The sequence below is a fragment of the Oncorhynchus mykiss genome, chromosome 12 (genome assembly GCF_057628025.1).
Source record: "Oncorhynchus mykiss isolate SJ-2025 chromosome 12, ASM5762802v1, whole genome shotgun sequence".
NCBI lineage: Eukaryota > Metazoa > Chordata > Actinopteri > Salmoniformes > Salmonidae > Oncorhynchus > Oncorhynchus mykiss.
The window spans coordinates 42,002,238-42,025,720 of NC_143033.1; the positions used below are offsets into that span (position 1 = coordinate 42,002,238).

The 23,483-nt window shown below is 43.5% G+C and overlaps 1 protein-coding gene across 7 annotated transcripts in view; it reads right to left on the bottom strand.

Moving 5' to 3' along the window:
* The window catches only part of arhgap32b (Rho GTPase activating protein 32b), a 237,908-nt gene that overhangs the window by 83,888 nt on the left and 130,537 nt on the right, over nucleotides 1-23,483 (bottom strand). For all 7 annotated transcript variants that reach the window (XR_016485083.1, XM_021623785.3, XM_021623784.3 and 4 more), the window contains one exon: nucleotides 18,756-18,840. Coding sequence is in view for 6 of the 7 variants with exons in the window: in XM_021623785.3 (XP_021479460.3) it covers nucleotides 18,756-18,840 (85 nt within the window). In the remaining variant the exon portion in view is untranslated. The remainder of the gene's footprint in view (nucleotides 1-18,755; nucleotides 18,841-23,483) is intronic.

A 23,483-nucleotide genomic window follows, 5' to 3' on the forward strand; every position in this document is an offset into this window, starting at 1 on the left:
CACTCCCAGAATGAACCCTTTCACCCCCAAAGCCAACTCAGCAGTTTGGATTTCCCACGTTCCAGGCTTTCACTGCCGGAGGCCCCCTAGGCAGAGCAGAGGGAGAGGTAGAGTTCTGATGGAAAGAAAATTGAAGACGAAAGGGGAGGTACGTTAGCTTAAGACAAGAAGCAATACTAAGGTACATGTACTGTGCAGTGTGGGGAAGGTATTAGGTTGGGAATTGCCAGTGACAATATATAGAATCGTGAGAATTGCAATACATATTGTAATTCTCACGATTCTATATATTGCGATTCAATACTGAGATTTTGCGATTCCATTGTCCAAACATATTGCTCAATTTATATATATATATATATATCTATCTGCTACAGTGGGACAAAAAAGAGCCATGTGAAAGCAAGTTTTGAACAGTCATGGAAATGTGCTGAAAACAAATTGGCTACCCTTTTAAAAAGACGATGGAAAACAAGCTATGAAGGAAAAATACTGCCGTTTGTGCAGGTACAGCCAACTAGTGCAAAAATTATTATAAAAAAAAATATCCCCATAGGTACAGAGCCTTCAAAAAGTATTCATACCCCTTCACTTATTCCACATTTTGTGGTGTTACAGCCCAAATTCAAAATGGATAAAATAGATAGATTTTCTCACCCATCTACACACAATATCCCTTATCAACATGTTTGGTTTTTGCTGTGCAAATTTATTGAACATGAAATAGTCATATCTTATTTACATAAGTATTCACACCCCTGAATCAATACTTTGTAAAAGCACCTTTGGCAGTGTTTACAGCTGGGTAAGTCTCTAAGAGCCTTCCACACCTGGATTGTGCAATGTTTGCCCATTATCCTTTTCAAAATTCTTCAAGCTCTGTCAAATTGGTTGTTGATCATTGCTAGACAACCATTTTCAGGTCTTGCCATAGATTTAAGTCAAAACTTTAACTCGGCCACTCAGGAACATTCACTGTCGGCAAATGCAGTCTGGAATCTTCTGGCATCACAGCACAACATCGCTCTAATCACAGTCAGAAAACCGTTGAAGAAACTTGAGTGGACTTATGGAAAGGCCCTGTAAGACATATACATAGATATTTATTTAACTAGGCAAGTCAGTTAAGAACAAATTCTTATTTACAATGACGGCCTACACTGGCAAAACCCAGATGACGCTGGGCCAATTGTGCGCTGTCCTATGGGACTCCCAATCACAGCCGGATGTGATACAGCCTGATTTCGAACCAGGGACTGCAGTGATGCCTCTTGCACGGAGACGCAGTGCCTTAGACCTCTGCGCCACTCGGGAGCCATGACCAATATATATATTTATTTTTTGTCCAACCCTTTGTCCACTGATCTCCACAGATGATTGTCGGCATGGTGGTATGCTCTGCAAAAACATATTCACATTTTTAGTACACAATTATCAATTTTATTGCACAGTATGCCTACACATTGATAAGCTATACAAATACCTTTACTTTTGGTGATCCTCTCAGCTCCGGCTCATTTTCAAGTCCTATGGTGGTTACAGTCCTAACCCTGGAATGGGTAAGCACCATAGAAAGAAGCTGGCTTGATGAAAACTGTCTGTAAGCCGGAATAGGGTCTGCTTGGACCAAAACACACTGCCGCCTGGGTTTGCATTGCAAATGAGGGCATAAACTGGGTCAAGATGCCAGCAGGGTAAATAGACCTTCATGGAGTAATATAAAAGATTAAATACAAATAAATATATGAAAGACCTACAACACCTACGGAAGGCCTACAGTATATCTAAAAATGTTTGTTTAATCTCTACATGTAGGTCTCTGGATTTAAACCCGATCAAAGTTGTTTGGCATCAGCTGAAAACATTCATCCGTAACTCTGCCAAGCCTACAGTACAAGCAAAGATGAACTGGTGAAGGTCATCCAGGCGTTTTGGCTTGAGAAATTGACGAAACAATTCCCCTTTTACCCTCCTTCTTGGCAAGAGTCTTTCTTCCTGCTAATAGCCCATAACGGGTGGATCAATGGTTTCTTTTGTGTCCCAAATATTGAACTAGTGTATTAATTACAGTAATTTACCACTCATTCTCAGACTGGAACCATTTTCAAATAACCGAAAGTGAGCGGTTGTAATCTCAATAAAGGGAAAAAGGCCATTCTTGAACATGGGGTGAGACAATAGGCCCTTCTTATTTTGTCTGGCTTGCCATTCTAAATAAAACTGAATATTTTTTGCTGATATAATTTAAAACAGGTCGCTCTCCGCCTGACTCGCCGCTTATTTTAGTTAAATGCTCTTCACGGACCGTGCTTATTCGAGACCAAAACTAGCGATCAATTGTAGAGTCGTGACTTTTTATTATCACTACAATTTTCTTTTCTTCACTTCTAGACTATCAGAAAGAAGGTTGGTACTAGAGGTCGACCGATTATGATTTTTCGACGCCGATATCGATTATTGGAGGACAAAAAAGGCCAATACCGATTAATCGGCCGATTTTTAAATGTATTTATTTGTAATAATGACAATTACAACAATACTGAATGAACACTTATTTTAACATAATATAATACATCAATAAAATCAATTTAGCATCAAGTAAATAATGAAACATGTTAAATTTGGTTTAAATAATGCAAAAACAGTGTTGGAGAAGAAAGTAAAAGTGCAATATGTGCTATGTAAGAAAGCTAAGGTTAACATTCCTTGCTCAGAACATGAGAACCTATGAAAGCTGGTGGTTCCTTTTAACATGAGTCTTCAATATTCCCAGGTAAGAAGTTTTAGGTTGTAGTTATTATAGGAATTATAGGACTATTTCCCTCTATACCATTTGTATTTCATTAACCTTTGACTATTGGATGTTCTTATAGGCACTTTAGTATTGCCAGTGTAACAGTTTAGCTTCCGTCCCTCTCCTCGCTCCTCCCTGGGCTCGAACCAGCAACACAACGACAACAGCCACCATCGAAGCAGCGTTACCCATGCAGAGCAAGGGGAACAACTACTAGAAGGCTCAGAGCGAGGGACATTTGAAACGCTATTAGCGCCCGCTAGCTAGCTAGCCATTTCACTTTGGTTACACCAGCCTCATCTCGGAGGTTGATAGGCTTGAAGTCATAAACAATGCAATGCTTGACACACAACGAAGAGCTGCTGGCAAAACGCCTGAAAGTGCAGTTTGAATGAATGTTTACGTGCCTGCTTCTGCCTACCACCGTTCAGTTAGATACTTAGATGCTTGTATGCTCAGTCAGATTATATGCAATGCAGGACATGCTAGATAATATCCAGTAATATCATCAACCATGTGTAGTTAACTAGTGATTATGATTGATTGTTTTTTATAAGATAAGTTTAATGCTAGCTAGCAACTTACCTTGGCTTACTGCATTCGCGTAACAGGCAGTCTCCTTGTGGAGTGCAACGAGAGAGAGGCAGGTCGTTATTGCGTTGGACTAGTTAACTGTAAGGTTGCAAGATTGAATCACCCGAGCTGACAAGGTGAAAATCTGTCGTTCTGCCCCTGAACAAGGCAGTTAACCCACCGTTCCTAGGCCGTCATTGAAAATAAGAACGTATTCTTAACTGACTTGCCTAGTTAAAGATTAAATAAAGTGTAAGGTGTAAAATAATAATAATAATACATAAATAAAAATAATAATAGGCAAATCGGCACCCAAAAATACCGATTTGCGATTGTTATGAAAACTTGAAATCACCCATTCCGATTAATGGGTCGACCTCTAGTTGGTACTTATTTATTTTGATCCAAAGACATGAGTGAGTCACTCGGCTTTATGTTGGTGCCGAGGCTATATAAATGCCCCATCAACTTGATCATTTAGCAGACATCACTTGCTGCTTATATTCAGTCAAAACATATATTCTAAGAATATCATGGAATATAATTTTATATTATAAAACATTTTAGTTTCTCTTAGAATAAAACCGTTTTAGTAAGTAATATGCTACAGTCCAGTTACAGCTTCTTCTGACCAAGTAGAAACAAAAAAGTAGTGTCTTTTTTTCAGGTGTGCGTGCAGGACATAATACCAATAATTACACAATTGTTCTAAATTCCAATTACCTTCACCCTCATCATTCAGTTAATTGACATTCAATTTTGAAGTTGTGCACAATTATCAGTTTCTTTTTGGTTTATATCGCCCATTCATTATCAGGTAGAGACACATTTAGCACCTTGGGACCCAAAACATAAATCAGTGCTCTAACTTTGTTTTACGTCATGAGGTGGACAGTCAAAACATTTCTTTATTAAAGACTATCAGAATGAATGTAGGTACTTATTTATTTTGATCCAAAGCCATGAATGAGTGAGTCACTCAGCTTTATGGCAATCAACCAAAAACACAGCATCTACCGTGGTATTCCATTTCCAGCGAGACTATTCAAGCCATCGACTCACTAATGGTTGAAGATGATGAGCGATCGGCTAAAGGCAATCTGGAATCTGTGTGCTGCAACACCAGTTTGGATTGAAGTATTACTTTTCTATGACTGACAACTTTAGTGAGAAGGCTAATGCTTTAATATTTAATAAATGTATACCCTCCAAATTCATAATCATTATATAAATAGTCCCATGTACACCTTCATCAGATGAACCGCAACATGTCGACTAAAGCGATTTAATTCATGAACGCAAAAAATCAACAAGTGTCAGCCTTTAAATGCTTTATTATCCAAATGTTTAAAGTGCGTGTGGGCGACAGAGAGAATGCATTTGACTGTAAGGCCTTTCAGGAGGAACAAGACAAAAAGTGTTTGGCTATCACAGCTATTAAACTGTTTTAAAGTCACTACTGGCCTTATATTGACATCCCTGAGCAATTTCCTTCCTCTCTGGCAACTGAGTTAGGAAGGACACCTGTATCTTGTAGTGACTGGGTGAATTGATACACTATCCAAAGTGTAATTATAACTTCACCATGCTCAAAGGGATATTCAATGTCTGCTTTTTGATTTTATACCCATCTACCAATAGATGCCCTTCTTTGCGAGGCATTGGAAAACTTCCCTGGTCTTTGTGGTTGAATCTGTGTTTGAAATGCAATGCTCAACTGAGGGATCTTACAGATAATTGTATGTGTGGGGTTCAGAGGTAGTCATTAAAAAATCATGTTAAACACTATTACTGCACACAGTGTGAGTCCATGCAACTTATGTGACTTGTTAAGCAGATTTTAACCACTGAACTTATTTTGGCTTGCCATAACAAAGGAGTTGAATAGTTATTGACTCGAGACATTTCAGCTTTTCAATTTTTAGAAATGTGTTAAAGTTTTGAAAATCAATTCCACTTTGATATTATGGGGTATCGTGTATAGGCCAGTGACTAAAAATATAAATTTAATCCATTTAAAATTCAGTCAAGGGGTGTGAATACATTCTGAAGGCTCAGTAACTATTGATTTTTTTTACCATCGCTAGATGGTAGCCTCCATTAGATTAAGTCTAGCAGTGATGCTAAGTGCACTGTAGAGTAGGGGGGAGTTTAGCATGGACACAGCAGCCGTGTTGAAATGTAAAAAAAGTGTGTGAACATCCCAGGCTGTAAATCATGTAGCTAGGGCCTCCCTCTGCTGCCAATGCAATTCCAGCTTACATTCCTGGATTTCTTTCTCATACACACAGAAATGAGCTGGGCTAGAGTAAAAGCCTGCACACCCAATAGTTCTCCGGGAGAAGAGTGTGATTAACACTGGAGGGGTCTTAGTGAAATGGAAGGAAACTGGGAATGGGGTGTCGGAGCAGAGGCTCATACTGTACGTCAGAGGGAAAGGGACGATGCTGAAGTCTCATAACAGACAATAGGAAACGCTTCACACACTATCCCATTTGTCCCACAGCTACAACGGAGAGGTATGTGGTATTGGAAAGCCCTTTGTCTCATGCTGATAATGGGGGTGATGCAAACTAATACGTCATCCACTGACAAGAGACCGAATAGGTGACCATGTGATCGTGGATCTATTGGTGGGTGACATCATCTCTGATCTCATCTTCAAGCCTTACTTAATCCTTTGTCACGGTCCTCAGCCTTTCTTACAGGGAAATACGCAGGCTAGATCTCGACTGCAATCAATGGAGTGAAAGTCCTATTGGAGATTACATTTTCTGTGCAGTGTGTGTTGTTATACAATAATTGGCCAGTTTATTAGGTACACACCCATTTAATGAAAATGGATCGCTCCTACAGTCAGTGTGTCACGTGGCTGTGGCTTGTAATGTAAAGCAGGCAGACGGGCATAGAGGCATTCAGTTACTGTTCGATTGAACGTTAGAATGAGCAAAACTAGTGACCGAGCGTGGTATGATTGTGGGTGCCAGGCACGCCAGATCCAGTAACTCAGAAATGGCTGCTCTCCTGGGCTTTACACGCACGACAGTGTCTAGGGTTAACCGAGAATGGTGTCACAAACCAAAAACATCCAGTCAGCGGCAGTCTTGTGGGCGAAACCAGCTCGTTGATCAGAGAGGTCGCAGGAGAATGGCAAGAATCGTGCACGCTAACAGGCGGGCCACAAACAGACAAATAACGCCGCAGTACAACAGTGGTGTGCAGAACGGCATCTCGGGACGCACAACTCATCGGTCCCTGTCACGGATGGGCTATTGCAGCAGGCGACCACACCGTGTTCCACTCCCATCAGCTAAAAACAAGAAGAAGCAACTCCAGTATACACGCGATCACCAACACTGGACAATTGAGGAGTGGAAAACCATTGCCTGGCACATGACAGCGAGTTCAGTTTACTTGAGTGTCCCGTGCAGACCCATGACCTCAACCAAAGAGTTTATTTCTAAATATAAATAGAACGGGCTGAATGTACCGCCGCCCAATCTGCAGCAACTGCGTGATGCCATCGCGTTAGCATGGCCCAACATGCCTGTGGAACGTTTCCCACACCTTGTAGAATGTCCCAAATAATTCAGGCTGTTCTGGAGGAAAAAGGGGGAAGGCCCAGTACTAGATGTACCTAATTAAGTGGCCGGCGAGTGTATATGGGGCTACCGCTGCTTTGTCTGAGTGGGGGAGTGGGCGGAGTGAGCATATTGTGTTATGGGTGTATTATTGTCTGGTGGGGACAAATGCCTTCAGTTCAAAGACCAGTTCCTTCTCATGAGAAGCTAAACCAGTCGAGGCACCACACTTCACACTCGTCGTCACAGCATATTTATTTACCGGCCAGGAATGGTATACAAATCTGGACACTCGCATATAGGCTAACAGATAAAGACTTGCAGGAACACACAAAGACACAAACACACCCAGCTTAAACTTGGCAAATGATGTATCAACCAAACGGGAAGAAACACACAGATGCAAAGACGTATTACGACACACACATTCCATTTTAAGGTGCTCAACCGCATACACTTATGCCGTTATGGGGGGGCAAACTCTGCCTCGGGGCTGTCAAACAGATTGATGATCGTAGCTGGAGTCTAAGGCTTTTACAAACCCCCTGAGTCCTGAACGCTCCGGGACAGTTCTCACACAGCACATCTTCATACCAACCAACCAACCAACCAATACTGCACAACTTAACCTCAAAAACATCCAGCAATTTCCTGGTGGAGACAGGTCAGCATTTTCCCACCTCTATTCAGAGGAGAGTCTGTGTGTCGGGTATATGTAGAAAGGGCAAGTAAGGGCAATATCTATCCCTCTCTTTTTCGCCCTCTCTTCAGACAACCATGGTTTATGGGTCTCGCTCTGTCCTCCCCCCTCCCGTCTGCCTTTTCTCTTCTCTTGTTTTGTCATCCACCACCGCTGCAGGGAAAGGATAGCCTTAAATCTCCTGTCCTTTCTGAGCGGTCGGTCAGCTATTTATTCATAGGAAGTGGGGGATGTTAATGTATCGATCGGCACAATCTGGTCCACACAGCAGCCTCTGTAGGAAATAGCTGCTGCCCCGCTCCTTCATGTTTCTGCTCTGATTTATGAATTAATAGAAGGAAATATTTGGTTTAATCCCAGCCCCTAAGAGATCAACCCACCTAATTGTATTGAATGCATATACGTGTTTAAATACATACGGACCTTTTGCTCATGTGGTAGAATAAATCATACTCTTGGGAGTCTACAGACCACACTCTTACAAAACCAATGGGCCTATTTGCTCATTTGCCCGAGTGCTCTCACTATTCAACAGCAGAGTCCCATTGCCACTGATTTGGAGCAAGAGAAAAGAGAGGGGACCTAACTACCTCATAGTGAGGGGAAACAGAGGTGTGTGTATGTCTAGAGTCTGGACCAGTCGGGAACAGACGGACTGTGATTGCAGCTAGAGACCGCTGAGCCGCGAAGGAGTGAGACGAAGAAGATTGATGGCTAATATCAGATTGATTAAACTAAATGCGCATCAGATAGACCTCTTCAATAAATCACATAGTAGCAGACATGCCAAATGGCACCATAATCCCTACATAGTGCACTACTGCAGACCGGGCCTACCTAACAGAGAAAATAGGCAGCTTTATGCACACCTTCTATTAATATGGCATATGGTTATAGTCTACCTTGGCCCAATAACATGTGCTTATAGGAGATCAAATCAAATTTTATTAGTCACATCCACTGAATACAACCTTACAGTGAAATGCTTACTTACAAGCCTCTAACCGACAGTCCAGTTAAAAAAATATGAATAAGGGATAAAAGTAACAAGTAATTAAAGAGGAGCAGTAAAAAAATAACAATATATACAGGGGGGTGCAGGTACAGAACAAATGTGCGGGGACACTGGTTAGTTGAGGTAGTATGTGCATGTAGGTCGAGTTAATTAAAGTGACTATGCATAGATGACAACAGAGTGGCAGTGGTGTGGAGAGGGGAAGGGGGGGAAATGTGAATAGTCTCGGTAGCCATTGGACTAGATGTTCAGGAGTCTTATGGCTTAGGGTAGGAGCTGTCTCTTGGACCTAGATTTGACGCTCCGGTACCGCTTGCCGTGTGGTAGCAGAGAGAACAGTCTATGATTAGGGTGGCTGGAGTCTGACAATTTCTAGGGCCTTCCCCTGACACCGCCTGGTATAGAGGTCCTGGATGGTAGGAAGCTTGGCCCCAGTGATGTACTGGGCCGTTTGCACTACCCTCTGTAGTGCCTTGAGGACCTTTTGAGGATCTCAGGACCTATGCTAAATATTTTCAGTCTCCTGAGGGGGAATAGGTTTTGTCGTGCATTCTTCACAACTGTCTTGGTGTGTTTGGACCATGTTCGTTTGTTGGTGATATGGACACCAAGGAACTTGAAGCTTTCAACCTTCTCCACAGCGATGAGAATGGGGGAGTGCTCGGTCCTCTTTTTCCTGTGGTCCACAATCATCTCCTTAGTCTTGATCACGTTGAGGGAGAGGTTGTTGTCCTGGTACCACACAGCCAGGTCTCTGAACTCCCTATCGGCTGTCTCATTGTCGAAGATCAACCGCTGTTGTCTCATCAGCAAATCTAATGATGGTGTTGGAGCCAAGCCTGGCCGTGCAGTCATGAGTGAACAGGGAGTACAGGAGGGGGCTGAGCACGAACCCCTGAGGGGCCCCTGTGTTGAGGATCAGCGTGGTGGATGTGTTGGTACCTGTATAGCCTACTTAGACACATAATTAGAAAGTACCCCTTGAAAGTGCCTGATGACTTTAGTTACACTGCTAAGGGAAGGGTACTTCAACTGTACAGTGTTTCTTGACTTTATTATTATACAGGCCTACAGTTCATTCGGAAAGTATACAGACCCCTTCACTTTTTCTACATTTTATGTTACAGCCTTATTCTAAAATTGATTAAATTAGTATGTTCCCACATAAATCTACACACAATACCCCATAATGACAAAGCAAAAACAGGTTTTTAGAAATGTGTGCAAAGTTAAAAAATAAAAAACAATACCTTTACACAAGCATTCAGACCCTTTGATATGAGATTCGAAATTGACCTTCGGTACATCCTGTTTCCATTGATCATCCTTGAGATGTTTCTACAACTTGATTTGAGTCCTCCTGTGGTATATTGAATTGATTGGACTTGATTTGGAAAGGCATACACCTGTCTATATAAGGTCCCACAGTTGACAGTGCATGTCAGAGCAAACACCAAGCCATAAGGTCGAAGGAATTGTCCGTAGAGCTCCGAGACAGGATTGTGTCAAGACACAGATCTAGGGAAGGGTACCAAAACATTTCTGCAGCATTGAAGGTCCCCAAGAACACAGTGGCCTCCATTCTTAAATGGAATAAGATTGGAACCACCAAGGCTCTTCCTAATTGGGGGAGTTGGGGGATAAGGGCCTTGGTCAGGGAGGCTCCCAAGTGGCGCAGCAGTCTAAGGTGCTGCATCTCAGTGCTAGAGGCGTCACTACAGACCCGGGTTTGAATCCAGGCTGTATCACAACCGGCCGTAATTGGGAATCCCATAGGGTGGCCTATAATTGGGCAAATCTATGCAGCACTCCACCAGTCAGGCCTTTATGGTAGAGTGGCCAGACGGAAGCCACTCTCCTCAGTAAGAGGCACATGACAGCCAAAAAAGACAAAAAGGCACCTAAAGGACTCTCAGACCATGAGAAACAAGATTCTCTGGTCTGATGAAACCAATGATGAACTATTTGAACTGAAAGGCAATTGACACGTCTGGAGGAGATCTGTACTGTGAAGCATGGTGGTAGTAGCATTATGCTGTGGAGATGTTTTTCAGTGGCAGGGACTAGAAGACTAGTCAGGATCGAGGGAAAGATGAATGGAGCAAAGTACAGAGAGAACCTTGATGAACACCTGCTCCAGAGAGCTTAGGACCTCAGATTGGGGTGAAGGTTCAACTTCCAACAGGAAAACAACCCTAAGCACACAGCCAAGACAACACAGGAGTGGCTTTGGGATAAGTCTCTGAATGTCCTTGAGTGGCCCAACCAGAGGCCTGACTTGAACCCGATCGAACATCTCTGGAGAGACCTGAAAATTACTGTGCAGCAACGCTCCCCATCCAACCTGACAGAGCTTGAGAGGATCTTTAGAGAAGAATGGGAGAAACTCCCCGAATACGGGTGTGCTAAGCTTGCAGAGTCATACCCAAGAAGTTGCAAAAATGTCTAAAAGCCTATTTTTGCTTAGTCATTATGGGGTATCGTGTGTAGATTGATGAGGGAAAAAAACAATATAATCCGATTTAGAGTAAGGATGTAACGTAACAAAATGTGGAAAAAGTCAAAGGGTCTGAATACTTTCCGAAGGCACTGCATAATAATATACCATACTAATAGAAGGTATACATATAGCTTCTTTCATATTAGACCCAGTCTCAAACTCTTGTCATTTTAGAAGCGCTCGTCGCTAAAGGAGCTAAGAAGCTAGCATAAGCGCTGCACCAGCTGCAGTATTTTTTATTTCATTTTTATTTGACCTTTATTGAACCAGGTAGGCCATTTGAGATCAAGTTCTCATCTACAACTGTGACCTGGCCAAGATAAAGCAAAGCAGTGTGACACAAACACAGAGTTACACATGGGATAAACAAACGTACAGTCAACAACACAATAGAAAATTATACATACATTGTGTGCAAATGTAGTAAGATGAGGGAGGTAAGGCAATACATAGGCCATAGTGGCAAAATAATTACAATTTAGCAATTAAACACTGGAGTGATAGATGTGCAAGTAGAGATACTGGGGTGCAAAGGAGCAAAAAATAAATAATATGGGAATGAGGTAGTTGGGGTGGGTTATTTAGAGATGGGTAATGTACAGGTGCAATGATCAGCAAGTTGCTCTGACAGCAGATGCTTAACGTTAGTGAGGGAGATATGAGTCTCCAGCTTCAGTGATTTTCGAAATTCGTTCCAGTCATTGGCAGCAGAGAACTGGAAGGAGAGGCAGCCAAAGGGGGAGTTGGCTTTGGGGATGAACAGTGAAATATACCTGTTGGAGCGCGTGCTACGAGTGGGTGCTGCTATGGTGACCAGTGAGCTGAGATAAGGCGGGAATTTACTTAGCAAAGACTTATAGATGATCTGGAGCCAGTGGGTTTGGCGACAAATATGAAGCAAGGGCCAGCCAACGAGAGCATACAGGTCGCAGTGGTAGGTAGTATGTGGGGCTTTGGTGACAAAACGGATAACACTGTGATAGACTGCATCCAATTTGCTGAGTAGAGTGTTGGAGGCTACTTTGTAAATTACATCGTAGAAGTCAAGGATTGGTAGGATGGTCAGTTTTACGAGGGTATGTTCGGCAGCATGAGTGAAGGATGCTTTGTTGCGAAATAGGAAGCCAGTTCTAGATTTAATTTCAGATTGGAGATGCTTAATATTAGTCTGGAAGGATAGTTTACAGTCTAACCAGACACCTAGGTACTTATAGTTGTCCACATATTCTAAGCCATAACCGTCCAGAGTAGTGATGCTAGACGGGTGGGCGGGTGCAGGCAGCGATCGAAGAGCATGCATTTAGTTTTACTAGTATTTAAGAGCAGTTGGAGGCCACGGAAGGAGAGTTGTGTGGCATTGAAACTTGTCTGGAGGTTAGTTAAGACAGTGTCCAAAGAAGGGCCAGAAGTATACAGAATGGTGTAGTCTGCGTAGAGGTGGATCAGAGAATCCCCAGCAGCAAGAGCGACATCATTGATGTATACAGAGAAAAGAGTCGGCCTGAGAATTGAACCCTGTGGCACCCCCATAGAGACTGCCAGAGGTCCGGACAACCGGACCTCCGATTTCACACACTGAACTCTATCTGAGAATTAGTTGGTAAACCAGGCGAGGCAGTCATTTGAGAAACCAAGGCTGTTGAGTCTGCCGATGAGAATGCGGTGATTGACAGTCGAAAGCATTGGCCAGGTCGATGAAGACGGCTGCACAGTATTGTCTTTTATCGATGGCGGTTATGATATAATTTAGGACCTTGACCGTGGCTGAGGTGCACCCATGACCAGCTAAGAAACCAGATTGCATAGCGGAGAAGGTACGGTGGGATTCGAAATGGTTGGTGATCTGTTTGTTAACTTGGCTTTCGAAAGACCTTAGAAAGGCAGGGTAGGATAGATATAGGTCTAACAGTTTGGGTCTAGAGTGTTTCCCCCTTTGAAGAGGGGGATGACCGCAGCAGCAGTATGTGTTGAAGTAGGAAGAGGATAGTGTAGAGTTACAGATAAACAGTAAGGCTGGAGGAGGAGAGTGGCTGGAGGAGGAGAGCGGCTGGAGGAGGAGTGAAAGTGTTCTTTCCTGGCATTTGTCTGACAGTCAGAGGAGGCTGTGGGCTTAGCTATCATCTGTCCACTGACCTGGTTGGCTTTGAGTGGGGAGTAGAGAGGCGGAGAGAGAGAGGGAGAAAGAGAGAGACAGGCTGGAGCAGGGTCTAGCCGACTGCAGAGTAAGTTGTCTACATTCTCGTCCTGTGTGAGAGAGTGTGAGGGGAGAGGAGGCTTGAGTCAGTGAGTTGGGGGGGGGGGGGGGATGTTGCCTTTGGGACGACACTTCTGTTTATAGCAGATGGTCTGGTGCAGACAGACAGACACACACCGCAGTTCTGGGTAAATGCATCTGTGCGCACATGGTGCACACGTCAGCTCTGTGGCTCTGTCATTCCAAAAAGTGTGTCTGTGTGTGTGTATGTGTGTGTGTGTATCCATGTGTGAGAAAGAGAGCGAGAGCATTGGGGTTTCCCAGCCCATTGCCAGGTTAAACACTGGCCCTCTGCTGAACAGTAAGCCTCCATAATGAGTGATCCCAAGCTAAACAATTCCCCCATTGTGTGCAGCTGCAGCAGCCACACACATAAGTGTAAAGTTTCCTCCTCGTTTTGTGTGTATGTAATTTGGGTAAATGTAAAATAAATAACAAGGAATGGTTGTTGAAGTTGCCACCTACAATGGCCAGCTGTCAACCTCAGATGTATGTTGTGTGTGCTGCCCTCAAATGTGACGCTGAAAAACCCATGTCCCAAATACACTACATGACCAAAAGTATGTGGACACCGGCTCATTGAACATCTCATTCCAAAGCCATGGGCATTAATGTGGAGTTGGTCCCCCCTTAACTGCTGTAATAGCCTCCACTCTTCTGGGAAGGCTTTCCACTAGATGTTGGAACGTTGTTGAGGGGACTTGCTTCCATTCAGCCACAAGAGCATTAGTGAGGTCGGGCACTGATGTCGGGCGATTAGGCCTGGCTCGCAGTCAGCGTTCAAATCAAATTTTATTGGTCACATACACGTGTTTAGCAGATGTTATTGCGGGTGTAGTTAAACACTTGTGTTTCTAGCTCCAACAGTGCAGTAATATCTAACAAGTAATATCTAACAATTTCACAACAATACACAAATCTAAAGCAAAGGAATGGAATTAAGATTATATACATATTTGGACAAGCAGAGTCATAGACTAAGATACAGTAGAATATTAGAGAATACAGTACATACATTTGAGATGAGTAATGCAAAATATGTAATTCAATTGTGCATCTGTAAAAGTTTGAGAGGGTTTTAGGAGCCAAGCCAAATCTCTTCAGCCTCCTGAGGTTGAAGAGGCACTGTTGCGCCTTCACCACACTGTCTGTGTGGGTGGACCATTTCAGTTTGTCAGTGATGTGTACGCCAAGGATCTTGAAGCTTTCCACCATCACGGCGGTCCTGTCGATGTGGATAGGGGCGTGCTCCCTCTGCTGTTTCCTGAAGTCCACGATCAACTCCTTTGTTTCGTTGACATTGAGGTTATTTATTTTCCTGGAACCACACTCCCAGGAACCTCACCTCCTCCCTGTAGGAGGTCTCGTCATTGGCCTACTACTGTTGCGTTCCAATTCATCCCAATGTTGTTCGATGGGGTTGAGACCAGGGCTCTGTGCAGGCCAGTCAAGTTCTTCCACAAAAATGTCTGTATGGACTTCGCTTTGTGCATGGGGGAATTGTCATACTGAAACAGGAAAGATCCTTCCCCAAACTGTTGCCACAAAGTTGAAAGCACAGATCCTTTTGAATATCGTTGTATGCCTAGCCCAAACCATGAAAAACAGCCCCAGACCATTATTCCTCCTCCACCAAAATGTACAGTTGGCATTATGCATTAGGGCAGGTAGCATTCTAATGACATCCGCCAAACTAAGATTGGTCCGTTGGACTGCCAGATGGTGAAGCGTGATTCATCACTCCAGAGAACGTGTTTCCACTTCTCCAGAGTCCAATGGCGGCAAGATTTACACCACTCCAGCCGAAGCTTGGCATTGCTCATGGTCATCGAAGGCTTGTGTGCGGCTGCTTGGACACGGAAACCCATCTCATGAAGCTCCAAAAGAACAGTTATTGTGCTGAAGTTGCTTCCAGAGGCAGTTTGGAACTCGGTAGTGAGTGTTGCAACCAATGACAGACGATTTTTACACTCTACCCGCTTAAGATCTGGGCGATCCCATTCTATGAACTTGTGTGGCCTACCACTTCAGGGATGAGCCGTTGTTTCTCCTAGACGTTTCCACTTCACAATAACAGCCCTTACAGTTGACCGGGGCAGCTCTAGTAGGTCAGAAATTTGAATAACTGACTTGTTGGAAAGGTGGCGTCCTATGATGGTGCCATGTTGAAAAGTCACTGAGCTCTTCAATAAGGCCATTATACTCCCAACGTTTGTCTATGGAGATTGCATGGCGGTGTGCTCGATTTTATACACTTTTCAGAAATGGGAGTGGCTGAAACAGCCGAATCCACTAATTTGAAGGAGTGTCCACATACTTTTGTATATAGTGTATTTAGGTGAGACTAACCAATAAAAGCCGACAAAGACTAGGTAACCCCCACTGAACAGACGGGGACCACTTTAAGTAGCCTAATATCTGAGAGAGAGGCTGACATGTCTGTCTGTGGGTGACATGAAAGTGTCAATACTAAACTGCTTACGAGACCAATTGATGGGCGGAAATTTAAATGGCTGGCTTTCTATGAAGCCTGCTGCTCAGTCACTGTCTGATATTAGGTTAGAATAAAGATTAACTATTTGGTTTGAACCTACTGGAGCTTCAAGTCTAAATTCTAGATAAAGGGGAAACTGGGGCCAGTGTATCCCATTCAAGCTGTACCTATAGGGGCACACAGGTCTATGTGCACAGACAGTGACAGTTACCAAAAACCCTCTTGGCTGAACTACAAAAAATCTTTGTCGGGTGGAAATGCATTATCTTACTGGCCTTTACAGAATCATTACCAATTAAGAGATTGCTGTCAAAAGCCAGCCTGTCTTCAATGATTCCCCATACATCAGAGTTTTTCAATCAATAAGCTTCTATTCCCAAATCATTCTCCTCACTCCAAAAGGTTCCTTCCTCTCCCCCTGTCCTTTCCTCCAACAACCACTGATCTAGTGTGGTCTTTGGTGAAAACAGGACAAAAAGCCCTGTGTGAATAAAAAGCATCCTCTTTCTTTGAATAAATCATGTTCATTTCAGATCAGAGATATTTTCAGATCAGAGATACTTCAAGATATGTGAAGAACAAAAGGAAGGAAGGAAGGCCTTTTCTCCCCGGGTCTTCGCATAGGGTTTCTGTCTGTCCTAACAGTGAAGATGGCAGCAGGCTTCAGTTACACACGACAGTGTGACTGTCCACAGGGAGAGGAAACATTGGCATACAGGCCATCCCTGAAGAAACCAATACAGAAAACATGCAGGCCAGGGAAGTAATACAAAAAGGAGCCATAATTACAAAGCAGTCCTAAAACCACCACGAGGCAGGCTGAAATGCAGCAAACAGCCACAGAGGAACAGAGCCAGCATAGAGTCAACGAAACCCAGCTGGGAAACCAACAGCCAAACATGCCATCTGAGAATGGCAGAAGCATAGGATTGCATATAAAATCACTGAATGTATAGGATCTGTATGGACAGGGAAACAGTGTGGAACACTTGTTCTTCAGCCAATGGTGATTTAGAATGATGCTAATTATTTTTGTCGTATCACGATGTGATTGTGCTGGTTAGTGGAGCCTCCTGGTGGAGAGAAAGTGGAAAGTCAACGCAGGATTCTGCCCACCACGATGCTACATCATCTTCCTGGAGTCTATCTGCGTTAATTCTGAGACAATGCTGACCTCTACTGGACGTGGAGAAGAACTACATCAACATTAATCACAAACGAGGGGATGAGTTTCCGTGCTACTTCTGAAATATTATCATAACAGGATTCAGAATGTTCTGGTCCTCTTCCAGTTCTTGCAGCTCTATTGTCTATAATTGTACATTTTAGTAATTTAGCAGATGCTCTTATCCAGCGCTACTTACAGGAGCATTTAGGGTTAAGTGCTTTGCTGAAGGGCACATTGGTAGATTTTCACCTAGTCGGCGCGGGGATTCAAACCAACAACCTTTCGGTTACCGGCCAAATTCGCCGAACCGCTAGTTTTCCTGCCGACGTGTGCGTGAGTGCGTGCATCATGATCTGTGTGTGTATGTGAGCGTTCCATTATCCGACAGCCTTAATCCTCTCTAGCGCCACAACAGTGGAGCTCTGGGTTCCCTGGTGGCATTGCAGCCCCTTCTGTGTGTGTGTGTGTGTGTGTCTCCTCAGTCTGCACAGGGAGGGAGCCATTGGGCCAGGCTCAGATAATAAACCTCTCCTTTCACCATATGGAGAAGCACTCAGTAGAGAAAGGAGTCGGCAGAAGTGGGAATACAGCATTACGTATAGCGGATTTATGATGTAATATCCATTGGGTAAACAGTGCAGATGTGACTGGGGGAAATGCCTCTCATGCTAACCATGCAAATGTGTGTTGATTTTTGCCACGTAGATAAACGTTCTGATATAAAGACTTGGATTAGGAGATTTGTATTACTTGCCGCTCGGGTTGCTTGCCTCCTATTCTCAGTTTAGAATGGATGCTGGATAGCCTTGCATACAGTATAGTAAACAGAAACCAATGTCAGATTTTGTAAGGATAAATGCTTGGTTGACAGAGTACAACCCACCGGAAAACATAGGCTAAATAGCCAACTATTAACACAGGGTCTGCCTGTAACAACGTGCTGACAAAGGAGAGACAACATCTTAGCTGTCCTACTTCATCAGCGCTGGGGGAATTTGCTTCCACTTCTCCGGTTCTTTCACATCAGGGGTGAGTTTCCCAAAAGCATAAAGATCTTTAGCACTAAAAATCATCTACAATACATTACTAGGCAATGGAAGAAAAATGACCTCAATGCTAAAGTTGGAGAGAGGAAGAGAGGAGACAAGAAAAGAGGAGGCAAGGAGAGAGGAAGCCAGTAAAGGAGTCATGGCGTACAAGAAGGCCTGTTAATGTCATGTTTTGGTGGGGAGGGGAGAAAGCAACAACAGCTGGTGCTGCTCATTGGTGAGGCATGTTAATTACACTTAACATCCCTTCCATTTCTCCTTGAGCCAGAGGCCTCTTCTGCTACAGGGGTCCAGCAGGATTCCACACAGACACACACAACATGCTCAATACAGCCACACAGCTAGGGCTCTCCTACCATTTTTTCAGTATTGTCAACAATGTTTAGAAGATTTACGGGCAAATCACAACCACCTAATACCACTGGCAAAATGCCTTCATGAACTATGTAACCAGTAAAGTTTAGCACTGGGCTATACAGAGATATTCCACTCAAAACAACTCCACAGTTTTCATTCCAATATAAATATATCATATCACAATCAATGTAGGTACCTTGACACACCAGATGGTTCACCATTTTTGAACAACATTGCAGCATCATAGTGCCCCGCTAAGTGCTTGCTTACCTGGATGGCGCCAAAGTCCACGTTCTCGTAGTGGAAGTGGGCGCACTCGGCCAGCTTGGGGAAGTGGCCTTTGGTAAAGGACAATCTGAAAGAGAGACAGACAGTGGTTAGGACGAAGCCAGGCCTAAGGGCCTGACAGAGAATGAAGCGTGTAAAGGGGGTGGGGGACGGGCTGTTGCGATGACCTTATTACTGCCACAATAGCAGTCATGACCTCAGTATAATTCCACATGACCGTTGAGTCACGGTCATCTCCTTTTATGCCCTCTGGTCATGCTTTGGTAGAACCCAACTTGCTAACTACCATCAGGTCCTAATGGACTGGTATCCAGGGCTCTATTGTCCCTCTAACCGCTCTGACATCAATGCAAAGGCAATCAAAAAATCTAATCAAAACTGTAGTCCTATCATATATTTAAAACTAACCTCACTGTGATGATCAATTTGAAGAAAGAAGTTCAACAGCGGGTGGTTTCAAAACATAACACAATGAAATAGACAGCGATTCATTCAAAACAGCCATACGCATATTAGCGATTATGTATAGGCTTATGAGCCCAGGCCCCAAAAATATAAAAATGATGATTGTGCCATTATACAATACATTGCCTACTGCATATTTTGAAAAACATAAAACAAAAAAGATTTAAGATGTCATTGGTACATAATTGGTCTAGCATGTACTCTCAAATGATTATATTATTTGAAGAATCGCCGTTGAGCGTGAACTGCATTATTATGGATACTGGATGGACTGGGTTACCTTATGCTGCGAGTCAACATTTCTATCCATGAGCTTGGAAAAAGAACGTATAGCCATAGGCGATGCTGTTGGTTCATTGACTGTGCAGGGTGGCTTACAGTTAGCATTCAGAAAGTGAATTTATATTTGTTTGAATAGTAATTGGGCCTGGAGACACATTACCTTTAACTCTACAGAATATCTCACCACGATGCGCGTTTCCATCTCCCCTCTCTCTCCTTTATTCCTATCTGGAGCGAGCAAACGGGATGCCAACAGTTTAGCGAAACACACTACATGACCAAAAGTATGTGGGCACATGCTCGGCGAACATCTCATTCCAAAATCATTGGCACTAATACGGAGTTGGTCCCCCTTTTACTACTATAACAAGTAGAGCATTAGTGAGGTCGGGCACTGATGTTGGGCGATTTGGCCTGGCTCACAGTCAGCATTCCAATTCATCCCAAAAGTGTTTGATGGGGTTGAGGTCAGAGTGCAAAGGGGGTGGGGGACGGGCTGTTGCGATGACTATTACTGCCACACCGGCACTCATGACCGCAGTATAATTCCACATGACCGTTGAGTCACGGTCATCTCCTTTTATGCCCTCTGGTCATGCTTTGGTAGAACCCAACTTGCTAACTACCATCAGGTCCTAAAGAGCTCTATGGCCAGTTAAGTTCTTCCACACCGATTGACAAACCATTTTTATACGGACCTTGCCTTGTGCACGGCGGCTTTGTCATGCTGAAACAGAAGAGAGCTTTCCTCAAACTGTTACCACAAAGTAGGAAGCACAGAATCGTCTAGAATGTCGCTGTATGCTGTAGTGTTAAGATTTCCCTTCACTAGAACTAAGAGGCTTAGTCCGAACCATGAAAAACAGCACTAGACAACTTTTCCTCCTCCACCACACTTTACAGTTGGCACAATTGCATTTGGGCAGGTAGCGTTCTCCTGGCATCCGCCAAACCCAGACTCGTCCGTTGGACTGCCAGATGGTGAAGCGTGATTCATCACTCCAGAGAAAGTGTTTCCAAAGGCAACGAGATTTACACTACTCCAACCAACACTTGGCATTGCGTATGGTGATCTTAGGCGTGTGTGCAGCCCCTTGGCCATAGAAACCCATTTCATGAAGCTCCCGACAAAGTTATTGTGCTGACGTTGCTTACAAAGGCAGTTTGGAACTCGGTAGCGAGTTTTACAACCGAGGTAAGACAATGTTTACGCGCTACGCGTTTCAGCAATCCGCGGTTCCATTCTGTGAGCTTGTGTGGTCTAACACTTAAGAACTGAGCCGTTGTTGATCACAGACATTTCCACTTCACAATGACATCACTTAGAGTTGACCGGGGCAGCCCTACCGGGGTAGAAATTTGACAAACTGACTTGTTGGAAACGTGGCATCCTACAACGGGTGCCACGCTGAAAGTTACTGAGCTCTTCAGTAAGGCCATTCTACTGCCATTGTTTGTCTATAGAGATTCCATGGCTGTGTGCTCAATTTTATTCACCTGTCAGCAATGGGCGTGGCTGAAACAGCCGAATCCACTAATTTGAAGGAGCGTCCACATGCTTTTGTATATATAGCGACATACTAAAGTATTCAGACCCCATGACTTGTTCCACATTTTGTTACGTTACAGCCTTATTTTAAAATCGATTAAATCACTTTTTTTACTCAATCTATACACAATACCCCATAATGACAAAGCAAAAACAGAGATATTTTTGCTAATTTATTATAAATAAAAACTGAAATATCACATTTATATAAGTATTCAGGGACTTTACTCAGTACTTTGTTGAAACACCATTGGCAGTGATTACAGCATCGAGTCGTCTTGGGTATGACGCTACAAGCTTGGTAGACCCGTATTTGGGGAGTTTCTCCCATTCTTCTCTGCAGATCCTCTCAAGCTCTGTCGGGTTGGACAGGGGGAGTTGATGTACAGCTAACTTCAGGTCTCTCCAGAGATGTTAGATCGGGTTCAAGTCCGGGCTCTCGCTGGGCCACTCAAGGACAGAGACTTGCCCCAAAACCACACATGCATGGTCTTGGCTGTGTGCTTAGGGTCGTTGTCCTGTTGGAAGGTGAACCTTCGACCCAATCTGAGGTCGTGAGCACTCTGGAGCAGGTTTTATTTTTTAAATCGAGGATCTCTGTACTTTGCTCTGTTCTTCTTTGCCTATATCCAGACTAGTCTCTCAGTCCCTGCCACTGAAAAACATCCCCACAGCATGATGCTGCCACCATGTTTCACCGTAGGGGATGGTGCCAGGTTTCCTCCAGATGTAACGCTTGCATTCAGGCAAAAGAGTTCAATCTTGGTTTCATCAGACCAGAGAATCTTGTTTCTCATGGTCTGATAGTCTTTGGGTGCCTTTTGGCAAACTCCAAGCGGGCTGTCATGTGCCTTTTACTGAGGAGTGGCTTCCGTCTGGCTACTCTACCATAAAGGCCTGATTGGTGGAGTGCTACAGAGATGGTTACCCTTCTGAAAGGTTCTCTCATCCCTACAAAGGAACTCTGGAGCTCTGTCAGAGTGACCATTGTGTTCTATTGCTCAATGTGACTGGGTGGCCAGCTCTAGGAAGAGTCTTGGTGGATCCAAACTTCCTCGATTTAAGAATGGAGGTCATTGTGTTCTTGGGGACCTTCAATGCTGCAGACATGGTTTGGTACCCTTCCCCAGATCTGTGCCTCGACACAATCCTGTGTCGGAGCTCTACGGACCATTCCTTTGACCTCATGGCTTGGTTTTTGCTCTGACATGCACTGTCAACTGTGGGACCTTATATAGACAGGTGTGTGCCTTTCAAAATCATGCCCAATCAATTGAATTTAACACAGGTGGACTCCAATCAAGTAGTAGAAACATTGAGGATAATCAATGGAAACTGGTCCACCTGAGATCAATTTCAAGTCTCAAAGCAAAGGGTCTGAATAGTTACGTAAATAATATATTTCAATTTTTTTTGTCATTATGGGCTATTGTGTGTAGATTGCTCAAGGACATGTTTTGTTTAATCCATTTTAGAATAAGGCTGTAACGTAACAAAATGTTGAAAAAGTCAAGGGGTCTGAATACTTCCCAAATGCACTGCATAGTGTATGTCTCGTTGAGAAACAATTATTTCACTTGGTTGAGCGCCCATTGCATACAGAGTTTGGACGGAATATCAACAGTCAGGCAGTGAGAGCATGCTCCTCAAACAGTGGTTGATGCATGGACTGAGGTAAGTGTTCTTATATGTATTTCTCTGCTGCTCATAAAGCACATGCTCTGCTATAAAACCGAAGTAGCCTACAAAACAGACCAGAGGTTAAGCCTCCATTTGGTATTCGAGTGCATACAGATGACAAGTCTTTATTCCCCCGCCCATTTAATAATGGCTGTCGTGTAAAGTACTTTAGTCAAAATACTTTAAAGCACTACATACATTTTTGTGGGGATATCTGTACTTCACGTTATATTTTTCACAACTTTTCCTCCACTACATTCCTAAAAAAAATTATGTACATTTTACTCCATACATTTTCCCTTATACCCAAAAGTACTAGTTACATTTGAAATGCTTAACAGGACAGGAACATGGTCCAATTCACACATTTATCAAGAGAACCTCCCTGGTCATCCTGACTGCCTCTGATCTGGCGGACTCCCTAACCAAAAATGCTTTGTTTTTAAATTATGTATGAGTGTTGGAGTGTGCCCCTGGCTATCTGTAAAATTGTAAAAAAAAAATGTAATGTGCTGTCTGTTTTGCTTAATATAAGAAATGTGAATTTTTCCAAGAGGCTTCCAAATATATTCTACCCCCAAGCCATAAGACTCCTGAACAGCTAATCAAATGGCTACCCAGACTATTTGCATTAGGCTGCTACTCTGTTATTATCTATGCATAGTCACTTTAATAACTCTACCTACATGCACATATTACCTCAACACCGGTATATAGCCCCACCATTGTCATTT